The sequence below is a fragment of the Pelophylax lessonae genome, assembly GCF_965119305.1.
Source record: "Pelophylax lessonae genome assembly, chromosome: 3".
Classification (NCBI taxonomy): domain Eukaryota; kingdom Metazoa; phylum Chordata; class Amphibia; order Anura; family Ranidae; genus Pelophylax; species Pelophylax lessonae.
In genome coordinates, this window is record NC_138770.1 from 284,072,708 (window position 1) to 284,099,718 (window position 27,011).

The window sequence follows — 27,011 nt, forward strand, 5'->3', positions numbered from 1 at the left end:
AAATCGGTGCTACTCGGACTTGGGCCAACTTTGAAAAGGTTCCTGCACTATTTTTGGGGATTTCATGTGCAAGTTGCATTTACAGCTGTGCATGAAGTCTCACAGAGGTCGGCAAGCCACACATGAAATCACACTGACCGTCGGCTTTGAAATCAGGCTTAAGCATTCGGTGTAAACCACAGCTTAAGATCAGGTATCCAAGGTATTTCCAGGCAGTGACAGGAAATAATGTTGTAGGATTTAAGGGCTGTTTCATACAGGCTTCATACAGGCTTCAGTTTGTATAAGAGCAGTGTGAACAGCAAGCTTTGACAAAGCATTTGCAGAGCTTTTAGCAATCAGCTCCAGTTTGTAAATGTTGAACAGAGATCATAATGGGAGTGTTGATTGCCACTTTAAATAAGCTGCTAGAAGGCTTCAGCGGGTTTTCAACAAACTTAAAGTTCTGAAGCCTGCTAGCAGCTTGTTTAACGAGGCAATCAGAACTCCCATTAGGATTTTCCAACATTTTTAACAATGTTCAAAATTTACAAACCAGAGTTGAATGGTACTTTAGAAGCTTCAACTAAGCTTGCTGAAAGCTCTGCAAATGTTTTGTCAAAGCTTGCCGTTCACACTGCTCTTATACAAACTTGTAGGCAGGTCTATTTTCTCCACTACGGGTAGCACTTAACGCGAGTGGTATTGCAGCTGGAGGGAAAATCAAGAGAAACATGGTTCCTCTATGGTTTCCTGAGTCACTGGGGGAGCTATCAGGTTTGATGCTGCCACCCCATGTGACTCTTGGGTCAGGCAGAGCCTATATGAGGCTCTGGCTCCCAGACATAGTGTGCATTCTGTGTGTGGGTGGTGTAAGGACAGGACACCCATTAAAGCTAAATAAAGGGGCACTTATGCATTTTTATAGGTAGGCCTACAGAATTATAATAATTTAAAAATACATTTTCAGATTATTCTATAAACCTACCACCACTGTAATTACTGCCAATTTCTTACTTCTCCCTACTATGTACGAAACAATAATGATCTATGGGGGGCCCAAACTGTTCCTTTGCTCAAGGTTTCGCTGCAATCTATGTCAGCCAATGGTAAAATGTGAAGCACGGCCAATACGACATCTTTGTTTTTTTATTAATTAGCAATTATTCCTATTTTACAGATTTCCACTAATAAGTTTGTAACTGTCTGTGTATTACCACACAAGTATACAGTTTTGGGTGCAGATGTGGCTTTTCTTAGTACCATATTTTAAAATATAACGTTATCACTTAATATTTGGGGAAAAAAAATAAAGAAAATGTGAAAAAAGATTGTCTTATTCAATCTCAAAATAAGCATGTGCACGTTGTATAATCAGCGGATCACACATGAGTTTAGAGATACTTAGATATACAGTAAATCAATATTTAACCTGATCATCTCTGGTATGTTTGTCGTTCAATGTTCGGATACACGGTGTTTGTCTGTCTTTGTTATGGCCATACACACCAAACAGGCTTGTGCTTTATGCAAGAAGCTGTCTTCCCTGTAATATTTTCAACCTTTTAACCGCAGTAGATGACGCCCTAAGTTGACAGGCAAAGGCTTGGGACAAAGGAACAAGATCATAAGCATCAGCGGCCAGACCCTTTAGGCAAGTGGCAAATAGCTCCCATATCTATATGTACAAGTGGCAAATGAATGGGGTGCCTGACTCGCATACACTGGGCTGCCTCTAGAGGTGAGGAAGATTGAGCCAATGGTGGGCTCTCTGCAACTGCAAATAAGTGATAACACTTAAAGTGTTAGTTCACCTTTTCAGAAAAAATGGTACATCCTCCCCACCCTCCAGTCCTTACTGTACTTACTTCCAGGGATGCTGAGCTGTCATTTCCCACTCAGCCCATCCAGCAGTCCAGGGATTTGAAATTCCTGCTTTTCTCTCTCTTCTCTGTGCAGCGCTTGCGGGATGGACCAGAACGATTTACTGTGCAGGCGATGACCAATCAGAGTCACTCTGGTCTGTCCAGAAAGCATTGCAAATAGAGGGATAAGAGCTGAGATTTCAAACCCCCAGACCACTGGAGCGGCTGCATGGGCACTGACAGCTCAGCATCTTCAGAGGTAAGTACAGTGGGATTGGGTGTTTTAGAGGGTGTATGGTGTTAGTTTACTTTTTCATTTTTTCTGATAAGGTGAACTAACACTGCTGTCTATACTCATATACATATATATAGTAGAATTTGGTTTGAAACTTTTTAGTTTTAGGAACATTTGCTTGATTTTCCACTGCATGGAACCGAACGGTTTGGCTCGCTTTTGTGCTTTTCCACTGCTGGTACCGCATGGTACGGTCTAGGAACGGTTCGGTACGGTACGGCACAGCGGCGCTTTTCCACTTCATGGAACCGAACGGTACGGCTCTCAAAAACAGTACCACCTCGATTGTGGTTCCAAGAGGTACCATACCCGGTATCATATCCCACAATCCTTTGCATGCAGTCACTACTAGCCACTGATTGGTCAGAGAATCCCACCCACCCCATTGTTATCCCACCCACTTAACTTTACTACTACTTTAGTGGAAAAGCAAACCATACCATACCGAACTGTTCCAACACCGTACCATGCGGTACCAGCAGTGGAAAAGCAAACCGGGCCAAGCAGGGCCGAGTAGAGCCGAGCCGGTACTTGCAGTGGAAAAGTGCCAATAGTGGGGTCAAATTGACATTCATTTTCGACCACAGTGGTGAAAAAAACTCAAAGGAGCAGGATGAAAAATTTTTCTCAAACAAATTTCTAACAATGTTTGTGGTTTTAATTTGGTAAAGTTCATTGAACTCAAAATTGAAAGTTAAAATCAATCGAAATTGTGAAGTACTTTTGAAACGACATTAACCACATAACAACCGCCCACCGCTGATATACTGCGGCAGGCAGCCGCTGCTGGACAAAGTGACGTAGGGGTACGTCACTTGCTCAGCCGTCTGTGGGGGGCGAGCGCGCGTTCACAGGCATCCCCGCGCGAGTGATTGGCGGCTCCAATGTCCGCCAGCCACTCGCGATCTCCCGCAGGAGAGGGAGAAAGGCAGACAGCTCATGTAAACACAGCCGTCTGTCATTCTCCCTGATGTAAGTGCAGAGACTATACAATCCTGCTATGTAGGATCGTATGTCTCTGTGGTTACATCACAAGCCACGCCCCCCACAATTAGAATCACGCCCCTAGAGATACATTTAACCCACTGACCACCAATAAAGTTAACCCCTCCCCTGCCAGTGTCATTTTTACAGTAACAGTGCATATTTGTAGCACTGATTACTGTAGTAATGTCACTGGTACTCCCAAAAGTGAAAAAAAAATGTCAGTCAGGGGTTCAATCTGTCCACCGCAATTGCCGCCATTACCAGTAAAAAAATAAACAATAAAAATGACATAAATAATAGTTAGTAAACGCAATAACTTTTGCGCAAACCAATCAAAATACGCTTATTGCGATTTTTTTTTACCAAACATATGTAGCAGAAAACAAATTGGCCTAAAATGTTAAAAAAAATTGATTTTTAAAAATTTTTTTGAGAATTTCATATAAAAAAAGTTGAAAAATATTGTTATTTTTTCAAAATTGTCACTCTTTTTTTGTTTATAGTGCAAAAAAATAAATAAAAATCGCACAGGTGATCAAATACCACCAAGAGAAAGCTCTGTTTGTGGGAAAAAAGGACGACAATTTTGTTTGGATACAGCGTCCCACGACCGCGCAATTGTCCGTTAAAGTCACGCAGTGCCGAATCGCAAAATAGGGCCTGGTCTTTAAGCAGCCAAATCCTCCGGGGCTTAAGTGGTAAAGCAATCAAATACACTTATATTTTTCATATAAATGTTTGTTTGAAAATCTATTAGTGTATGGCTTTAATCAGGTTCAATCACTGTACTCTATTTTTTTTTTTTTTTTTTTTGTGTCCTTTTTATGTGATCAGCACAGATAAGACAAAGAAAACATATACATATTCCTAAACTAAAGGCCAAAAGATGATAGGCAGCAAGAGACAGGACTTATCTATGTGTCCCATATTACCATACCAAAGAAGTATACATCATACTTTTACATTAATGGAAGCTAAAACTAAAGCTCTACTAAACAGCTAGTGACCCTGTTGCTAAGCTGCTAGTCAACAGAGGACAGTTATTTGCATTATGCTCTAAATAAACCTGCCGTCAGACTGCTTCAAGGAATGCAAGAGAATCAATGATTGTAAGCTGGCAATTGTGGTTTCTAAGTTATTATTACCAATGGCAACAATTCATGCGCACGTATCTATAATTACGGGCGTCACTATTTGCTGTTGATGGTTACTAAAAGTATGAACAGAATACTTTACTATATGCTCCTTGAGATAATCTCTTATTGACTTTGTTTTACTGTGGGTAACAATGAGTGACAAACACTATGCATATCTGTATTGTTTGAATAAAGTGACTTTCTGGTTCTGCCACATACTGTAACTGTTTGTGACTGTGCTATGAGATCTACATGCCATAGACATGTACATTTATTCTAATAGTTCTGCAATGACTGCATATAGTGGTAATATTATGCACGATGAACAGTGATACTACTGTATGACTCATGAATAATTCACAAATATATAAAGGCCATCCATGGCGTAAAATAAGGGTCTCCAAACTGCAGCCCGCAAGTGGATTTTTTACGGCCCTCTGATTTAAGATACCAGATATAAGGAGGGACTCTTATGATAACTCTCATGGGAGGGGGGATTCTGATGTAAGGAGGGCTCTGAAGTACGGGGGGGCTTTGATGTAAGGGGTCTGTGATGGGGACTCTGGTGGGCTCAATTTATTTGTAATTTCTTTGCTTTGTTTTACTGAAGTATTTTCCTTTTGCTCTCTAAATCATATAATGATGAATATATTAAAAAAAGTCCAAGTACTTTACCCGCTTCAATACTTGCCACTTTCACACCCTTCCTGCCCAGGCCAATTTTCAGCTTTCAGCACTGTTTGCACTTTGAATGACAATTGTGTGGTCATTAAAATGTTATAATTTTTTGGGACAGATAGAGCTTTCTTTTTGTGGTATTTAACCACCACTGGGTTATTTTATTATTTTTAGAAAAAGAACAAAAAAAGACTGAACATTTTGAAAAAAAAAAAGTATTTTTTAGTTTCTGTCAGAAATTTTTGCAAATAAGTAATGTTTCTCCTTCACTGATGTGCGCTAATGAGGCTGCACTGACGAGCACTGATAGGCTGCACTGATGGGCCCTGATGAGACGGCACTGATGAGACAACACTATTATGCAGCACTGATAGACAGTAATAATGGGCACTGATAGGCGGCACTTATTGGCTGCACTGATGGGCGAAGCTGATGAGCAGGCACTGATGAGCACTGAAAGGCAGCACTGAATGGCATCACTGCTGGGCACTAATTGACATCACTGCTGGGCACTCTTGGGCCTGCACTGATAATCAGTGCAGATCTCCCCTGTGAGGAAATGCCACTAATCTGCTCTCCTCTCCTCACATGCTGCCAGTGTGAGGAGAGGAGTGCTGATAACTGGCATTTCCTTGTTTACATGTGATCAGCTGTGATTGGACACGTCTGATCACATGGGTAAAGAGCCTTGACATCGTCTCTTTACCCAGATCGGTGATGCGCCGTGTCCAAGGGACATAGCACACCACTAATCGCCACACCGTGTGCCCCCGCGAGCACGCAAGCATTGTGAGAGTGGGACGACGTCATATGGCATTGTCCCAGAAAAAGACAGAGCCACCCTGCCATTGTCATTTTACTATATGGTGGGCGGGAGGTGGTTAAACTGTATTCATTAATTCCAAACTTTCTAAACAAAGGGCTGGTTTATTGTCCTTCAGACTTTAGGAGGGCTAGACTGTGGCCAGTGTGAATGGAAATTTTCCTGTTATCAGAGGGAGTAAACATCGCCACATTTGGTATTAGGGGGAGGAGGAAAAAAGCCACATTGTTGGTATCATAGGGAGGTATAGTGCCCCATTATTGGGGCCAGTGGGAAAAATGATTTTTTTCGGCCCATGGCTATTTGTAAAATATACACTGCGGCCCCCAGGAGACCTCTGCCTTACTCCAGCCACATTCCCCATCCATACTGGCACACTGCGGTATGCAATCTCTGTAGAGAACATGCAAAAATGTCATTTAAACTGGTATAACATACCTCTCTGAAATCATGCTCAAAGTGTCGCAGCTGCAGGCATTGTTCTAACTTTAGCTGATGGCGACTCCAGAACTGGTTGAAGGCTTTTTCTGTCTCATCCAGCTGGGCCAGTAATCTGCAGAAAGCAAAGAGATACATTTAGAAGAATATCCAAGTGTGCCTAGCAACCAAAATACTAAACTCTCATATTGGTACATGTAATCTCTTGACCTGTGTCAAATTTTTAACGGTTACCAGTTTAGAGTTAGAGTGTGGCTCTTTTTTTTTTTTAAATTATTGCTCACCCTCTGGCGATCGCGGCGATACCTCACATGTGTGGTTTGAACAGCGATTTAATTTGCGGCGCGACTTCCATATACGTTTTCTTTTGTGCACGAGCTAGCGGCGACGGAGGCGGCTTAATTTATTTTTTCCTATTTAAATTATTTTTTTTTTTTCAATTTTAACACAGGTTTTTTAAAAAAAAAAAAAATCTGATCACTTTTATTGCTGTCACAAGCAATGTAAACATCCCTTGTGAAAGCAATATGCAGTGACAGGTACTCTTTATGGAGGGATCGAGGGTCTAAAAGACCCTAGACCCCTCCACTACACTTCCATGTATTCAAAACGCCGAAAGCAGCATTTTTGAATACTGTCACTTTTTAAATCTGCCGCCTTTAGCAGCAGAGTAACCCAGACGTGACGTCATGGATGCCGCCTCCGGGTTACGTCATCGGAAACCCGATCAAAGCCGCTTCCGGTTTTGATCGGGACTCCATCCAGCTGGCGGACGTGTCGCAAAGCCGCGGAAGGCGGCGGGAGGGGGGGACGTCCCCTCCCGCTCGCCGAGGTAACGATCGAGCGGCTCCCGAATCGCATTCATCGTTACCGCCGGAAATCCGACCGCCGGCTCTAAAAAACGGTACCGGGATGATGCGTCTAGCTAGAGGCATCACCCCGGTGCAACCACACAAAGTCAGCCGACGTATGTCTACGTGGCTAGACGTAAAGTGGTTAAGGTGGTATTTTGTAAGTTTTGGATAAAGTTGGATAGGGTCAATAATTCATAAATTAAGGTGAGTATATTATGACATAGAGGCTGCTCCGTCCCTGTATACTATAGAGAAAAGAAGCATCTCCCATGGGACCAAAATTATTACAAATCATTTTTAAAAGAAAAAAATATTTATTTTACAAAAAAGATTAAAATTCTTTTGGTCTATACATAAAATACTCTGGTCTTTAGCTACTTATCAGATTGAGGATCGCATACTAGCACATAATGAAATACTTACCTTAGAACAAACCCCCCCCCCCCACCTCACACTGCTGACAGGGCTTCCTTCTTCCCCTGGTCTTCCTACTAGGTTCACTGACTCCAGCTGTGTAAGTGGCTGAAGCTGCGATGACATCACTCCTTCGCATGCGCGTGGGAGCCCTCGGTTCCGGCACAGTGCCCTGAAGGTCTGGCACAGTATGCCTGACCTTCAGAGCGCATACGCCAGTAACATCACTGGCTGCATCTAGTGTGAATATCTCCTAAACAGTGCCAGCTTAGGGGATGGTCATTTTACCTACAGGTAAGCCTTATTATAGGCTTACCTGTAGGTAAAAATCACACTTACTACCGCTTTAACTTGTGATCTGCCTGACTTTTTTTGATTATCGGCTATTCTTTTTGTTAGTGTATTTCATGATTCACAATTTCTTTTCTTCCAATGTGGCCGAGGAAGGTCAAAAGGTTGGACACCCCTGTTCTACATTTTTCCTAAAAAGCACATCTGCAGGTTTCTGGAATCAAGTCTATCTTTATCATAGGACAAGATACAAATATTGTGGTGTTTTATGAACTAATATATCATGTTTAGAACAGCCTTTTTTTTCAACCAGGGTGCCTTGAGCTTTCTTCATGCCTTGGCAAAATACCTGAAAATTATAAACAATCCAGCAGATGGATCAAGCCTGCCTTTAAGTTACACAAAGCCAGGAGTTTTCATTATGCACTATTACAACTTTCTAGACACTGGCATCCTAACAACGAATGATGTCATCAGTTGATAAGGAGGATGTCTGTTGCCTCCACAGCATCCTTGTTTGACCCTCGTGTGCCACTCTCCCTCAGCACTGGGGGGGACATTTGCTGACTGATGGAGAGAAATTGAGGGAGAAGAGAAACAATGGAATACTAAGCAGGGCCAGCATGCAAAAATGTATTTCCTTTGGAAGAATAAATCATCTCTAACATTGGGTGTCCTACATGTGGATGTTGCTACATTATTAAAGTTATTAGAATAGTCTTTTACACTTTAGAATGGGGTGCCTCGAGACTGTCCATGATTTTAAAGGGTGTCTTCAGATTGTCTATAATTTGAAAGGGTACCTTGACTAAAAAAAGGTTGAAAAACACTGTTCTAAAAGACAGAAGGATATAGTAGTGCTGTGAGTAGCACTGATACATGTATGCAATGGTTGGTTTTTAAATAAATTTGCCTTTATGTAAAACGTCACTATTTGGAGTCTGTTTATATTCTTTTACCGCTTTGCTAAAGAGATCATTTGACTGTAGATAAAGTAGATCAGGGAAGAATTTCTAATGAAAAAAGCACTTGAGAATTTTTTTGAACATAATGGTCATTGATCTCTGGTGAGTTACCCGTGAGAGCACTGGTGTGGGGCTGCACAATCATTTCATTTTGGAGCACACTTCATTTATGGTGATTGAAAAAAAGAAGACAGGGTACACAATATATACACAAAGAAGTGGAAAAGACTTTGTTCTGTTTTAGGGCCCCTTCACACGGGTGCCCTCTGTTTTGTGATGTCCTTGTCCATTCAGTTGTTTCCGGTCAGAGCTTAATTAAACCATGAGGTTTCTATGGGCAAGAAGATTTAAACAGATGTGTGTCCATGTCCATTAACATTCTGTTACCTCCAATCCATAAAAAAAATAAAATAAAAATAAAACAGACCTACAGACCTTTTCTGTTTTTGTGGACCTAGACATACTCAAAATTGAAAATAAATGGGCACACATCCATTTACTTCTGTTTGCCCATTCACTAAGATGGAGCTTTCATTAGGATCTGCTTGAAAAAGCAGTTGTGATCAGAACACCGGTGTAAAAGAAATGCACATATCTATTTGACTTTTGTTACATGGTATATTTCTTGCAACATCGTTGGTAAGGTTTTTTTTTTTTTTTTAAACAAAGTATAACCAGTTTTTTTCTTTATTGATCATGCCATCTGTATTTGGTTCACACCTCTGTGTTGTAGAGGGTTGAAGGACAGGTGCATTCCTTCATACTGCATATGTAAGATGTGGTGCCTTTTAAAATGAAATTGAGAGAATAGCAAAGAATAGCTGGCACCACATGTTTACATACACCATTATCAGTATTTGTTATAGCAAGCCTAACTTTTAGCTTGAGCTGTTTAAGAGCTACCTTGTTAAATGGGTTTTTATGACCTAGGCGTGTGTCCTATAAAAACATGCTGTGATGGGAAAGCTGTAATATTATGTATGATAGGCCTCATTAAATGGACTCTGGTTATCAGTCTTCTTCTAAGTAATGTTACTAATAAAAGTAATGGTACTTATAGAAAAGTTAATGGCCATGGCCTATCATTAGCAGGCTTGCAGGAGACAGAGGCATAATCCTGGGGTTAAGATGAATTGAAGTACTGCCCAAAATGTCGCAGATGGGGCAATATTTTGCCTGATATGGTGATGATAAGATCAAACCATTGCAAAATCACAACAACATTAGCCCAATAGCCAAATTAAGGAATGCACACAGTGGGCTGACAATGTAAAAGTACCTGCAAGTACAAGACAAGTCCTGCAAGTACAAGACAATGCAAGTACCTGCCAGCTTGAAAACACCTTCAGCTATTCAAACACTGGATTTTTTGCAGTTTCCCTTTTTTCTGTTTTTGTTTTATGCTTCTACTTTTTTACAGGACTCTAACCACGCACTGGTACGATCGCAATACAACTTCTCAGCTAGGATGCCTCTATTCAGGCGGACTGATGTACTGATCAATGCAATCCCTACTAAGCCACTGGTATGATTGCATCCTATATACACCTGGAGAAAGTACAGTTTATTAGTCTTTTTGATCTTAGACTTGAATACAGTGCTTTATTTAAGAGGACATCTTGGGCCACTATCCTTACAGGTGCACATGACTTATTCTCCACAGCTTTTTCCCAACCAAGAGCCCTGAGTAAGAGGCACTAGAACTAAGGCTCAGAACCTGCTCTATGATGTAAGAGACTACCACTGGCTCCTCATGTCTTTTCACATTTTTTTTTTTTTTTTTTAGCTACTTGCGCACCATATCAAAGTTATTCAGTTATTAGAGCTGACTGTGAGATTGCAAGTTAAACTGTAAATGATTCGTGCCATATTCAGTTGCGTTTCACTCTACTGTGCCCCTGCGATGCCTACATCCGGAGACACAGGGAGAGTGTTTTGAAAGAATGTCCTGTCTCTTAACTATTATAAGTTTACCTTGCTTTAGTATTCTAAGTTGCGTGTTGAAACTGTTATGGAACTGCTGTCGGCTATTATTTTTTGTAAGACAACCACTGTTACCTCTTGTTTATTATTAACAAGACGCGGACCATTCTATGCTCGATTACTGAGTATTCATACGGTTAATTAGACTATAGGTTGCTCTCTTGGAACGCCTTCCACGACCTCACCAAGATATATAGCGACTAATTCATTGATATTTTGTTTTATTGTATCCTACACACTAGCGATCTCGACGGGACCTTTTTCCTTTTTTGTTCCTGACTGACATCGCACCACCTTGAGTCTTTTCTCTCTCTCTCTCTCTATATCTTTTTCTGCTTTTCTTCCCTTGTGTGTCACTCCCCTTCCCTTGACTCACTACCTATCCGTCCCAACCTCATTTTAATCAGAGTTTTGCTAACTCTTCCGTATTAGGTCTCTCTAGGTGCGGATTTACACTGTAGGGGACCTCCTGATCGACCAACATGGCGTACTCACATCTGGGTAAGTTTTTGATCTCTCATAACGTTAATGGCCTAAACACGCCTGAGAAAAGGAAAAAAATCTTATGAGCTTAAAAAATATAAACCACAGATAGATAGTTTTCCTTCAGGAAACACACTTCAAAGACTCTGACCACCCACCGATGACGAACAGGTTTTATCCTACGGCCTATTATGCCTCAAATGAACTTGCGAAGACAAAAGGGGTGGCGATCTTACTGCATAGGGACACTCCTTTTGTTTTTGAAAAACAACTAGCTGACCCGAACGGGAGGTACATATTTGTCTCTAGTACATTGGATAACAAACCGATCACTTTGGCAAACGTGTACTTCCCGAATAGACCACACTTAAAATTTTGAACCCAAATGATTTCTGAGCTTAAAAGTTTTGCGCGGGGCTGTGTTGTCTTAGGTGGGGATTTCAACATCCCACTAAACCCCTTGTATGACACCTCCTCAGGCAAATCTAGCATTTCGTATACCCTTCTCAAAAAAAATCAAACTCCTATTACAATCTGTCACCCTAATTGATGTATGGAGAACACTGCACCCCTCTACAAAAGATTTTACGTATTATTCCGCCCCACATAAGAGATATACTAGGATAGATACTATCTTTATCACACAAAGGGATCTAGCAGATGCAGTAAAATCTGAGATAGGATTGATCTCCATCACCGATCATGCCCCAATCTCTCTACATTTACAGATTTCCTCTGCGCGGAAGTGCGATCGCTCCTGGCGACTCAACCCATCACTATTACTAGACATTCCCACTCAAAAACACATTCAATCAGTATTAAAAAACTATTTTGCAGAAAACGCTTCAGATGAGATCTCTGCTCTGACTATATGGGAAGCCCATAAAGCGGTGAGCAGAGGAGAGCTGATCCGTATAGGTGCGCAGAGGAAAAAAGAAAGGGAGGACATTCGGGCCAAACTGATCCCTAAAATTAAAGACCTGGAGACAAAACACAAGCAATCTCTAGCTCGACAGGTTGAAGAAGATCTACTTCAATCGAGAAAAGAATTACGTGAATTACTCCATACCAACGCAAAACGTATTCTTTTCTTTAAAAAATCTCTCTATTACGAGCAGGGCGACAAATCAGGAAAAATTTTAGCTAAAGCTCTCAAAGAAACACAATACGCAAACAACATCTTTGGGATTAAAAATTCACAGGGCCGCCTCATACAGGACTCTAGGGAAATCGCAAATACCTTTAGAGACTTCTATGCCAAGCTCTATAACATTCCAACCCAGAATAAGCCTGCGGATATCACAACTCATAGAACACAAGCCATAAAAGATTATCTGATAGGAAGCGGTTTACCAACATTAGACCTAGAGAGCCTTAAGGATTTGGAAAATGAGATCTCCATAGATGAAGTTAAAACAGTCGTCAAATCACTGAAACCGGGGAAGAGCCCAGACGGCTTCACTTCACAATATTACAAGACTTACATTGACACTCTTGCCCCCTTCCTATCTAAAGCCTTAAATACCATTAAGAATAATCACACACCTCCCAATGAGTTTCTGTTAGCCCACATAACTGTGATCCCCAAACCAGATAAAGATAATACCATTTGCTCCAATTACAGACCAATTTCACTACTCAATAAGGATCTAAAATTTCTAGCCAAAATTCTGGCGGACAGAATTAGACCCCTACTTGAAAAAATTATTGGACCTGACCAGGTAGGTTTCATGCCTGGCAGAGAAGCAAGGGACAATGTAATAAAATCTATCAACTTGATACACGGGGCACGCGGGGCCGGTTTCGAGGGCCTTCTCCTGTCCACAGACGCGGAGAAGGCCTTCGATCGAGTTGCGTGGGATTTTCTATTTGCAACATGTGAGCACATTGGCTTCGGTACTAATGTGATGTCCTGGATCCGAGCCTTATACTCGTCCCCCAAGGCCAAGGTAAAAGTTAATGGGATTTTTTCTGATCCGCTAGAGTTGCAAAATGGCACCTTTCATTTTATCCCTTGAACCTCTCATACGATCCATCAATCAAGATACCTCTATTCAAGGAATTAAGATATCACAAAAAGAATTCAAAGTAGCTGCCTATGTGGAAGATTTACTCTTTTTTTATTGCACAACCTCATATATCCATCCCAAACCTTAACTTACAATTCAATCACTTCAGATACTTCTCTAACTTCAAGGTCAATAACTCCAAATCGGAAGCAATGAATCTGACCCTCCCATCTCATATGATAGACCTCACCAAAGCCAATTGCCCCTATAAATGGGAACGACACTCATTGAAATATCTAGGGATCAAACTTACCCCCAACCCAATTAATTTTTTTGAAGCTAATTTTACACCGTTGTTAAAAAGCTTGATGATCTCAAAAGATGGGACAAAGGCAGGTTCTCATGGTTCGGGAGAGCGGCAATAATTAAGATGGCGGTCCTGCCTAGATTGCTATATCTTTTTCATGCTCTCCCGATCCATTTACCTAATTCCTTCTTCCGTAGACTCACTACTATTCAAAGAAGATTCATCTGGGCGAATAAACACCCAAGAATTAATTTTCAATACCTGCAGCGTAACAGAGAGGACGGAGGTATGGGAATTCCCAATTTCTATAAGTATTATATGGCCACTCCCCTTACAAGGATTATCGATTGGCATTGCCATGATAAGACTAAAGATTGGGTTAACATTGAAAAACACTGGACCCAATTCCACACACACCATTTACTATGGTCCAACCATTTGTCATACCCAACAGAAATTAAAACACATCCGCTGATAAACACCACCCTCAACATCTTCCGTAAAGGCATGTTAAAATACAACCTTTCATCCTGCCCAGGCCCACTCACATGTTTATATAATAACCCAGACTTCCCTCCAGGGTTACAGAATAATTCATTGATCGGGTCGGCCAATGGGAAACCGTCACCTTTAACTGCAGCCAATTGCTTTCGCAATGGCAAAATTCAGAGTTTTTAGACAATAAAGACTAAATGTTCTTCTAGACATCCATTGACTTACTGGAATTACGTTCAAATACACGACTTTCTCCAAAGCTGCAAAAACAAGGTCCTCCTGTACAGAGAACCCACAGAGTTTGAAAGGTACTGCTTACTTCAAACTCCTCTAAGGAGAGTCACCTCCATGGCCTACAAATGGCTGATTATGACACATGGAAACTCACCTGATCCCTTCAAATGCAGCTGGGAAAGCGACCTTGGCAAAAAGATCACTGATATCCAATGGAGGAAGTCATGTATATTCTCGTATAAATGCTCGATTAGTACAAAACTACAAGAGAATGCGTTCAAAGTCAGAACGTAGTGGTATAGAACACCGATGAATCTTACAAAGTGGTACCCTAGTGCTTCTGACAGATGCTGGCGATGCAGTACAGACCAAGGTAGTTTCCTACATATCTGGTGGACTTGCCCTAAAATTAAGCCTTTCTGGAAATCTATATCACATTGGATTAAACACATAACGGGGCTTGATCTAGATCACGATGCGCCTACCTTTCTGCTTCATATAAATGCATTCTCCTACAGGAAGTACAAGTCTTCTTTGGTAAGACACATGCTGAACACTGCTAAGAGCTTAATTCCTTTACAGTGGAATTTATCTACTGCTCCCCTAGTCAGAGATTGGATCATAAAACTTGATCAGCTATATGAAATGGAAAGGACAGCAGCCATGAAAACTGAGAGAAATGAACCATTTCACAAAATGTGGGCAAACTGGTCCCTTTTTACAGTCTCTCAGGAATACCTCTCACTGAAATCTGCCACATAATGTAATTCCCCCAAGATATTAATCTTTCCTAATATCCATTAGGTAACATAAGCCCGATTTTTACACCTTAGATCCTATGCTCGATGTGTAAACTCTCAGGTCATCATTCCCTCCCTTCCAACCCTTTACCTCTTCCCCCCCCCCCCCAAGTTTGTTCAACTGCTCCTTCTTTCTGCCTTTCTTCTTTCCTTCCTTCGCTTTGCCTCCCTGACGGGTTCTTTTCTACTCTTTTCCCTGTCGTGGAGTTCAAGCCATACAGCAATATTGTGACTGTTATTTGCTCTACTCAATATTTTGCATCAAATCTTGAATTAACAATATCCTCCGACACTGATGTCTGTTGTAACGTTATACGATGTCAAGATGTGAAATACCCACTCCGGTAATTGGATCCCGGGGATTCCTTATATACTATGTTTCTTTGCCTATAGTATTACTTTACCCCCGGCTTATTTAAAACTACTTTGTATTGCACTATATACGTTTACAACTGTATGTTGATGTTTCTGTGCCATGTTTTGATTATTTCAATAAAGCACCTTTTTGTGTTAAAAAAAAAAAAAGACAATGTTCTACTAATCAAAATGCTATTTGCATTATTGGTCTGAGACAGGAAGTGCTGTTACTGGGAGGATCCTTAGGAAAGAAGCCCTAAATACATTCACAACAAAAATAAATATGCCATTTAACTTTAGTAGATAACAGCTAGTCTATATACAGTGCTTTGCGAAAGTATTCGGCACCCTTGAACTTTTCGACCTTTTGTCACATTTCAGGCTTCAAACATAAAGATATAAAACTGTAATTTTTTGTGAAGAATCAACAACAAGTGGGACACAATCATGAAGTGGAACGAAATTTATTGGATATTTCAAATTTTTTAACAAATAAAAAACAGAAAAATTGGGCGTGCAAAATTATTCAACCCCCTTAAGTTAATACTTTGTAGCGCCACATTTTGCTGCGATTACAGCTGTAAGTCGCTTGGGGTATGTCTCTATCAGTTTTGCACATCGAGAGACTGCAATTTTTGCCCATTCCTCCTTGCAAAACAGCTCGAGCTCAGTGAGGTTGGATGGAGAGCGTTTGTGAACAGTAGTTTTCAGTTCTTTCCACAGATTCTCGATTGGATTCAGGTCTGGACTTTGACTTGGCCATTCTAACACCTGGATATGTTTATTTGTGAACCATTCCATTGTAGATTTTGCTTTATGTTTTGGATCATTGTCTTGTTGGAAGACAAATCTCTGTCCCAGTCTCAGGTCTTTTGCAGACTCCATCAGGTTTTCTTCCAGAATGGTCCTGTATTTGGCTCCATCCATCTTCCCATCAATTTTAACCATCTTCCCTGTCCCTGCTGAAGGAACGCAGGCCCAAACCATGATGCTGCCACCACCATGTTTGACAGTGGGGATGGTGTGTTCAGGGTGATGAGCTGTGTTGCTTTTACACCAAACATAACGTTTTGCATTGTTGCCAAATAGTTCAATTTTGGTTTCATCTGACCAGAGCACCTTCTTCCACATGTTTGGTGTGTCTCCCAGGTGGCTTGTGGCAAACTTTAAACAACACTTTTTATGGATATCTTTTAGAAATGGCTTTCTTCTTGCCACTCTTCCATAAAGGCCAGATTTGTGCAGTATACGACTGATTGTTGTCCTATGGACAGAGTCTCCCACCTCAGCTGTAGATCTTTGCAGTTCATCCAGAGTGATCATGGGCCTCTTGGCTGCATCTCTGATCAGTCTTCTCCTTGTATGAGCTGAAAGTTTAGAGGGACGGCCAGGTCTTCGTAGATTTGCAGTGGTCTGATACTCCTTCCATTTCAATATTATCGCTTGCACAGTGCTCCTTGGGATGTTTAAAGCTTGAGAAATCTTTTTGCATCCAAATCCGGCTTTAAACTTCTCCACAACAGTATCTCGGACCTGCCTGGTGTGTTCCTTGTTCTTCATGATGCTCTCTGCACTTTAAACGGAACTCTGAGACTATCACAGTGCAGGTGCATTTATACGGAGACTTGCTTACACACAGGTGGATTCTATTTATCATCATTAGTCATTTAGGTCAACATTGGATCATTCAGAGATCCTCACTGAACTTCTGGAGAGAGTTTGCTGCACTGAAAGTAAAGGGGCTGAATAATTTTGCACGCCCAATTTTTCAGTTTTTTTATTTGTTAACAAAGTTTGAAATATCCAATAAATTTTGTTCCACTTCATGATTGTGTCCCACTTGTTGTTGATTCTTCACAAAAAATTACAGTTTTATATCTTTATGTTTGAAGCCTGAAATGTGGCAAAAGGTCGCAAAGTTCAAGGGGGCCGAATACTTTTGCAAGGCACTGTAGATAATTATGTCAAGCCTGAAATACCAAAAAGAAATTAGTAGGTACCAACATCCCAAATTGACTGATAAACAGGGAAAGGGAGAAAAGGGCTATTTTCCCCACAGGAACAGTCCCAGGGGAAGTGTAAGTGGAAAACAGGGAAATTGGATAGGATTTTTTTGGTACCGTCTTAACTAATGGATGCTTCACATATAACATTTTTCATATTAAATTTTATTCAAAACAATATACATTAAATAAGGACAAAAGTCCATCATCAATACATAGCTTCTGGAGTAGAGGTGAAAAATAGAGTGTGCCATATGATGTTCAAGCGTGCATTCCTCTACATCAGGGGTTTTGAATTAAAATTTACCGAGGTCCGGTCAGTAAAATATTCTTCTAGCAGAGGTCCGAATATCATGTCAGAACCCGTGGTGTCTTTTCGCATGTGCCGAACAGCATGTTGCTGCAGCACCATGCGGCTTGGTTCTGCGCGATTTTGGGAAAAAAAAGGTCAAGGACTTCTTTCTCTATGTTTCTCGCGGGTAGTTCAGCCCACGATGTGTGCGTCATATGCACAGATCTGAATCCCTCAGTCCCCACTGCACATCACAGTCCCCTCCCCCTTCACATCAAGATCCCCTCTTGATGAGTGTCCTCAGGTCCCCCTTTACATCACCCCCCCCTCCACTCCTTTCACAGTAATGTTCCCATCACTGTCCTCGGTCCCCCAATCCCCCCCCCCCACAATACAGTCCTCAGCTACCCCGCATTACTATCCTCAGACCCTTTCACATTACTGTGCTTATTGTTTCTTAGCCCACCCACATTACAGTCCTCAGCCTCCCCCAATTTAATGACACACACACATTACAGTCCTCAGTCCCCCACTTTAATGTCCTCAGCTCTCTCCACATTACAATCACCAGTCCCCCCACATTACAGTCCTCAGCCTCCCCCCCAATTTAATGTCCCCACCCCCCCCCACACACACACACATTACAGTCCTCAGCCTCCCCCAATTTCACAATTTAATGTCTCCCCCCCCCCACACACACACATTACAGTCTTCAGTCCCCCACTTTAATGTCCTCAGGGCCCCACTTTAATGTCCTTAGCCCCCCGCACACTATGATGTTCTCAGCCCACCACATCACAGTCCTCAGCCTCCCCACTTTAATATCCCCAGTCCCCCCCCCACATTGCAGTGCTCAGCCCCCCACGTTAATGTCCTAACCCCCCCACATTACAATACTTAGTACCCCACTTTAATGTCCTAACCCCCCACATTACAGTACTTAGTCCCCCACTTTAATGTCCTAACCCCCCACATTAAAGTACTTAGTCCCCCCGCTTTAATGTCCTAGCCCCCCACATTACAGTACTTAGTCTCCCCACTTTAATGTCCCAACCCCCTCAAATTAGAGTACTTAGTCCTCACTTGAATGTTCTCAGCCCCCCCCGCCCCCACCCACACACACACACACACACACACATCACAGTCCCGAGCCCCCCACATTAATGTCCTAACCACCCCCCACATTACAATACTTAGTACCCCACTTTAATGTCCTAACCCCCCACATTAAAGTACTTAGTCCCCCACTTTAATGTCCTAACCCCCCACATTGCAGTACTTAGTCTCCCACTTTAATGTCCTAAACCCCCACAATACAATACTTAGTCCCCCCACTTTAATGTCCCAACCCCTCACATTAAAATACTTAGTCCTCACTTGAATGTTCTCAGCCCCCCCCCCCCACACACACACATCACAGTCCCGAGCCCCCCACTTTAATGTCCTAACCCCCCCACCCCACATTACACTCCTCTGTCCTCCACTGTAATGTCCTCAACATAAACACACACCACAGTTCTCCCACTTCACTGTCCTCAACACCAACACACACACACACACACACATCACAGTCCTCAGCTCTCCCACTTCACTGTCGTCAACACACACATACACATCACAGTCCTCAGCTCTCCCACTTCACTGTCCTCAACACACACATACACATCACAGTCCTCAGCTCTCCCACTTTACTGTCCTCAGCACACACATTCCTCATTTCCAGCTTTTCAAACTAGTGTCCTCACTCCCTGTGACTACCACTATTCCAATAGTGGTAAACTTACTTCTGTTGGCCGCCATATAGGCCTCCATCACAGGTTTAGATCTGAAGTGGCAAAATTCTTTGTATTAGAGGTGATTCCAGAGGACCCACGGGGTGGGGATTGGGACAAGAGACTCCTACAACGGGAGACTCTTTGAATCGAAAAGTTGAATGCTATTGTTCCTCAATGAGGTATTGACATACAAACCTTTTTTGTGACTCCATTGTCTTGGTATTTATTGTCCATTATTGTTTCTTAACAATCTCTCCCCTTTTTTTCTTTCCTTCTTTCTTTTCTTCCCCCCTTCTCTTAGTCTCTCTTCTTTACTGAACTTCATTAAACTTTATTTAGTGACTTATTTACCCCCCCTTCCCCCCCTCCTTTTCCATATCTATTATGTTTTTTCCCCCTCTTCCACATGTATTATGTTTTATCCTTTATGGGTATAATCAATATATTGAATGTCATTGTTATATGTCCTTATTTATTGGCATATATTGTAATACTTATGTCTTCCCATGTCTTATTAAATGTTCTTTTTGTAAGGGCAATTATATATATTATGTACATGTAATGATATGCTGTCTGTACAGGGTTTGGAGCCCTCCGGAGCAGTTTATCCTGGGTCCCCAGTGCGGGTATTGGCCAATTCCTCTCGGCGGGCATGCAATCCTTCCCGGAGCCTCCCCACAATGCTGTGGTTGTGGCTCGTTTGGAGCCACAATCGATCTGCTCAGGTGCCAATCTTGCCCTTGCACAGTTCAGGGGATCGGAGCCGGTGTTGTCACAGGCCACTGATTGGTGCGCTGGGCGTTCACTCGGCTAGGAGACGCATAAAGAGCAGGCATCAGCCATACCTGGAGATGCCTGCTGATTTTTTTTTGGAATCATCCACACAAGGGGGTCAAACTAGATCGAGGCTTTGCAGAGTTGAGTTCAGGACTAACTTTCACTTCTTACACAATGCACCAGTTTTTGCAACCACTCATTTTCATTTTTATTGTATTTTCTAAATATTTAGGTCTCCGCTACCTCTGATTACCTTTGGGGATATATGTTAATTATATACATGTTAATTATATACAGATTCCCCTTTATAAGAAGATCCTCCCCCCTTGGTTGCATGATGATTATTGGCAAATTGTTGTGGTATGGTATTTTACATTTTTACTTGCTACTTTCCATACTTCCCAACTCCACCAGTATCCACCATTCGCTCTTCTTTTGGTTAGTTCTCCGGTTTTCACCTCTTTCTTTCCACTCTAGGGTGTCCCTTTATGTTTCTCTCCCTTTCTCTTTTCTCCCTGTTTCCTCCCCCCCCCCCCCTTGTACCTCTCCCTTCCTTGCCTCCTGTCGTCCTTTTTCTTTTACCCCTTTCCCCCTCCCCGCTCCCCTCCTTTCCCCTCTTCCCCTTCTTTTTTGCTTCTTTATCTCCCATGGGAATATATGCAGATTCATTATTAAATCCTTACCGTTACTTTACCATTATTAGTGTCTCCCATGTCCGCCGGTGAGAGTTTTTGGTGGCTGACCCACTAGAGGGGTTGGGATCCATGCTGTCTCCAGGTGAGCCAAACCTCTTCCCCACATTTTAAAGTAATGTTACACCGTTTTGCAATTGTGATTTAGAGCCGATCCACACTAGCGCGACTTGTCAGGCGACTTGTCAGCCTGACAAATCGCGCTCCCTTGCGGTCCATTGACCGCTATAGGACCCGTTCTAATAGGAGCGACACAAGTTGCTCCGACTTAGAAAAAGGGTCCTGTACTACTTCGGGGCGACCTCGGAGGGACTTGCATAGACTTCCATTATGTGAAGTCCCTGCAAGTCGCTCCAAAGTCGTGGTGCATGGGAATGCACAAGTCGCCCCCGAAGTAGTACAGAGTCGTGTCGCCCCAGTGTGAACCGACTCTTACTGGTTTGTGATTTTTGTCTGTTCATATATAAAAAATATTTATTTGTTTGTGTTAACATCTCTAGAGTGCACTTATATCCTCCTGAAGAAGCGGTCCATCCGTGAAACATGAAGAGGATTGCACGCTTGCACATCATATGGCACACCCTGTTTTTCACCTCTACTCCAGAAGCTGTAATGTATTGATGATGGACTTTTGTCCTTTTTAAATGTATATTGTTTTGAATAAAATTTAATATGAAAAATTTTATATGTGAAGTATCTATTAGTTAAGACGGTACCGAAAAAATCCTATCCAATTTCCCTGTTTTCCACTTCCCATTTCCTTGGGACTGTTCCTTTGGGGAAAACAGCCATTTTCTCCCTTTCCCTGTTTATCAGCTAGTCTATATACTTGCCATCAGATGAACATTTTTTGCTTCATCCTTGCTATAATATGTTCTATTGGCCAATATACTAACATATTATGGCAGAATTCCCTGAAGCTCTAAAGGATCATGCTTACACATAGCAGCCAGCCATGGAACCACAGCTCACTTGAGCAGAGACATAGGCATCCGACAGTGTATGATGCTAATAATTCCAGCAGCTGGGAAAGCTCTGCAAAGGAACAAAATACACACTATAGAGGGATATACTCTGTTCATATTTCATGTCTGAGGTTTCCAACCACTTTAACCACTTCCCCCTAGGTGGACGTCACATGACGTCCAAACTTTGCGGGGGTATACCGGGATGATGCCTCTAGCTAGAGGCATCATCCCGGTACCGTTGTTTGAAGCCGACGGTCGGCTTTCCGTCAGTACCGATCGATGCGGCTCGGGAGCCGCTCGATCGTTACCCGGGGGGGCGGGAGGGGACATCCCCCCCCTCCAGCTGCCTTCCGCGGCTTTTACCGGGGCTCCAGTCCCACCGGGAGCCCCGAGCACCCAGCCGGCGTGTCCGCCGGCTGGATGGAGTCCCGATGAATGCCGGAAACGGCATCGATCGGGTCTCCGATGACGTAACCCGGAGGCGGCGTCCATGACGTCACTTCCGGGTTAGTGTGCTGCAAAACGGCGCCAAATTTGAAAAACGGCTGTATGCAAAAACGCCGTTTTCGGCGTTTTGCATACAGGGAAGTGTAGTGGAGGGGTCTAGGGTCTTTTAGACCCTCGATCCCTCCATAAAGTGTACCTGTCACTGCATATTGCTGTCACAAGGGATGTTTACATTGCTTGTGACAGCAATAAAAGTGATCATATATATTTTTTTTTTTTAAAACTGTAATACAGTTAAAAAAATAAATAAAATAAATGGGAAAAAAAAAAAAAAAAAATTTAGCCGCCCCGATCTCCGTTAGCTCGCGCACAAAAAAAAAACGTATACGGAAGTCGAGCCGCGAATGAAATCGCTGTTCAAACCACACATTTGAGGTATCGCCGCGATCGCCAGAGCGTGAGCAATAATTTAAAAAAAGAGCTACACTCTAACTCTAAACTGGTAACCGTTAAATAAATTTAAAGTGTCGCCTATTGAGATCTCTATTGACCGTAGTTTGTTGCCATCTCACGGGGGGGCGCAATTTTAAACCGTAACATGTTGGGTATCTATTTACTCGGCATGACATCATCTTTCACAATATACAAAAAAAATGTGCTAACTTTACTGTTTAGTATTTTTTAAATGCAGTGAAATGTAATTTTTCCCAAAAAAATGGCGTTTTAAAGACCGTTGCGCAAATACCGCGTGACAAAAAATATTGCAATGACCGCCATTTTATTCTCCAGAGTCTTTGCTAAAAAAATATATATAATGTTAGGGGGTTTTAAGTAGTTTTCTAGGAAAAAATACTGGTTTTAACTTGTAAACACAAAGTGTCCGAAATAGGCCTGGTATGGAAGTGGTTAACTACCTCCTGCCCAGCCAGTAGTCAAATGATGGCTGAGCAGGAGCTTTCTAATCCTTGGTTGACATCATATGATGTTTTCCAGGGCTGCATCACCTGCCAACTCTAGAAGCTGCAGTGCCACTCAATCTGCCACCCGCTGTGTCCACCAGACACAACAGAAGGCAGATTGTTGTACGGGGCTGGCCCACTGTGGGCAATCACATCGATTATATGTCAAATGTACACAATGAATGGCTTTCATTCATAGCCATTCATAGGGGTTGACTTACTAAAACCGGAGAGTGCAAAATCTGGTGCAGCTGTGCATGGTAGCCAATCACTTGTTTAGTTAAGCTTAAAAAAAAAATAATAGAAGCATATTGGTTGGAAAAGGGGTGCACCAGATTTTGCACTCTACAGTTTTAATAAATCAACCCCATTGTATATTTGTGTGACCTCTATAATTAGTCACAACGATCACATGGTACAGACAGGGCCAATCACAGCTATCACAATTGTACATAATGGCACATGAATAGATTCCATTCATAAAAATTATAGCTTATAACAGTGATCATCCCTGTTATAAGCAATCAGTGTATAAAAAAGAAAAAATAAATCCTGATCACCTCCCCAGAGTAGTACAGTGTCACTGGCATAACATTGCAATGCTCTGATCACAGTATGTAAACCACATATGATGACACTTCACTGCTTTTGTGACCCAAAAATTATAACTTAAAAAAACTCACCATGCCTCTTACTAAATACCTTGGGGTATCTACTTTTTAAAAGGGGTCATTTGGGGGGTATTTGTATTGTTCTGACAATTCAGAGCCTCAAGAAATTAGGCCATCAGCACATCAGGACTGAACAATTTTCAGGATTTATATATACCATAGTTTGTAGACTTTATAACTTTAACACACTCTAAATAATATACACAGATTTTGGTTATTTATATCAAAGAAACGTAGCAGAATACATTTTGGCCTAAATTACTGAAGATTATTTGCAAAATGTTATTGCAGTTTATATAGCAAAATAATTTAAAACCCAGTGATGAACAAATACCACCAAATGGTAATGAAAGGGGATGAAAGTGTGCAGTATTGAAGTAGTTAAAGGCTGCTTTTTTAAATTTTTTTCTTTTCATTTTTTATTTTTTGTCTGGCTATCTCTAGCCTTAAATAATAAAGATAGGGCGCTATTGATTGGTGCTAATCCCTCTACCCAAACAATATTATGCAAATATCCAGAAACACAATAGCCAGTACAAAAAGTGAATATCCCATGATTATTATTTAAAGTTACTAAATAAAGTGTACATAATTTAAGTGTCCATAAAAATCAAATTTCTTCTATGTGCTCCAATGATAACACTTCCACCGTGCTATTTACTTCATACCCAATGAGCTCATGTGAATGAATCACTCACTAGACAATAATGACTTCTTTTTTCAAAAAGACGGTCACTAAGTGCTTTGTTCCTTTAAATCGTCATTCTCTCCCTTCACTATGCTGGCCCCTTAGATTTGGGCAAACGATCTTGCTTCAGGGAAATCGTCCTACTTAGGCACAGGTACCAGAGCTATCCAATAGTGTCTCCTCCACTCCACCATGTAAACCAAGAGATTGTTAAAGTTTATAGTGTAGTCATTTTATTTATAAAGGGTAAGAACAAATAAAATAATGCTCACATTAAAAAGTGCCCATTCATTGGCACAGATGTAACCCGCCTGTTTACAATAGTAAGAACGCCGCCGCTGCGTTTGTATCCTAGAGCCTGCATACGTTCCACTAACTGGAAGTTCTGGACCAAAAGTTGTGCGCTGGGTGTTCCCCCTCTACACACTACGGTAATCGGACCTCATCAGGAATCTCTCCTGAGGGAGTGTGAAGTAATTATTATGGGCACTTAAAATATGGACACTTTAATAGTAACTTTAAATAATAATCACAGTATCATGGTATATTCACTTATTGTACTTGCTATTGTGTTTCTGAATATTTGCATACTATTGATTGGGTAAAGGATTTAGGACCAGTTGGTGTGTTAATATAAATTAATAGTGCCCCCTCTATATTTAATATTTACTGTCCAGCGTGTAGATCCACACTATAGAGTGGGAAGCTTGTTTGAAATTTATTGTAATTTTTTTATTTATTTATAAATAAATATTCACAAAGTCTGGCGCAGGGTTTACACATTTATATATCTCTAGCCCCAACCCTTTCTTATTCACTGGCTTGTAACAAGCGTACAGTAAATAAAGTCAGAATTGTTCCCAGGTCATTGACTTGGAGAAAAAAAGACATTTGATCAGCCGGCAATTTGCACTGGCAGCAACTGAAATTGCATAAATTGGACAATGGCACTACACCTGAATGTTGCAAGAGAAAATGGAAATTCCAGAAAGAAGACTAGTACACACCAGGCCTAATTATCTAAGGAGAAAGGAAACAGGAGTTGAGTAGGTGATATGCGATTAGGTGAAGTGAACCTGGAGCTGATAAACTAGAGTGCACACTAAGGTAAAGTGAACCTGTGTTCAGCAAAATTTCCAAATTGTGTCACTTTTCTTGTCATGATGGGATGCTTGAACTGTACACTGGTCTGCTTCACCTCACTTCACATAATAATAAATTAGACCTTGATTGTCTTCACTGTACCTCACCTTATATTACAGTAAACTGGAAAAAGATTATATTCAATTCACCTCTCTTTACCTGACTTCAGCTCATTTCATAATATAGTAAACTGAGCAAAGATTCTGTTAATTTGGCTATCATTCATCGAGGGACACAGCTTCACAGTATTAAGCAATGTAGGGGTTATACTTCTATCTACAGGAGAAGCCCACATTAAAGCGTAGTTCCACCCAAAAGTGAAGTGGAACTTCCGCTTTAAGGGCTCCTTCCTGACTCCTGTTTGAGAAATGGGGGGGGGAGCAGGAACCTGCTCCCAATTCGGTTCCAGTCGCCTTCTCCTTCCCAAAGTCTTCTGGGACACATGACAGATCCTAGAAGACTTTGGGACCAGTCACAGAGTGCAGCGCAGGGCAGTGGGCACCCGGCTGTGAAGCCACAAGCTGTCATAACCGGGAGATGCTGGCGCCCCAGAGGGAGGACACAGGGAGAACAAAGCTGGGGATTTATGCTGGATTCTGTTAAATCCTTAGTCTCACCAGTACTCCAAGTGCAGGTTTTCCCCTAAGGACAATGGTGTTCTTTATGCTGTGCTCTGAATTCCTGGTGATGACGAAATGTCATCTGTGTTCCAGCTATCACAGAACTCTGCATTTAAGGTCAGGCCAGCATTTGTCAGTCATTCGTTATTGAGTGTCAGGACCAGGGCCATGGCATATTCTGGGTATTTCTAGTTCCAAAGACGGTGCTGGAGATTCACCATGTACTTTGACTGTCTGATGTACATTATTACTGGAGAAGGCAGCACTTTGTTACTATTGGGATTTCTGGCTGTATAATGTGTGAGGGGCTGTGCCTTTTTTCATTTTATTATTACTGAGCAATGTCTCTGTGCTGACAGCTGGGTAGTGTGTTTTCATAACCATGCTACTGTTTTTAATTCTTCGCCATTTGCATTGAAGCCGTGACACTTGCGCTTGTTGAAATAGTTTTATTTGTGCATATCCCCTAATGAGCGCTCACCACTCACCACAACCAGTTTGTGGTTCATTGTATCAGCCCTGACAGTATTCACAAATGGTCCTGGCACTGGTTCTGGGTCCTTGTGTCACAAAGTTATCTCAG

The 27,011-nt window shown here is 41.7% G+C and overlaps 1 protein-coding gene across 5 annotated transcripts in view; it reads right to left on the bottom strand.

Annotated features, from left to right (window-relative positions):
* MCF2L2 (MCF.2 cell line derived transforming sequence-like 2) overlaps nucleotides 1–27,011 on the bottom strand; it is a 529,158-nt gene that overhangs the window by 321,981 nt on the left and 180,166 nt on the right. For all 5 annotated transcript variants that reach the window (XM_082251878.1, XM_082251880.1, XM_082251879.1 and 2 more), the window contains one exon: nucleotides 6,202–6,316. In XM_082251878.1, coding sequence (XP_082108004.1) covers nucleotides 6,202–6,316 — 115 coding nt within the window. The remainder of the gene's footprint in view (nucleotides 1–6,201; nucleotides 6,317–27,011) is intronic.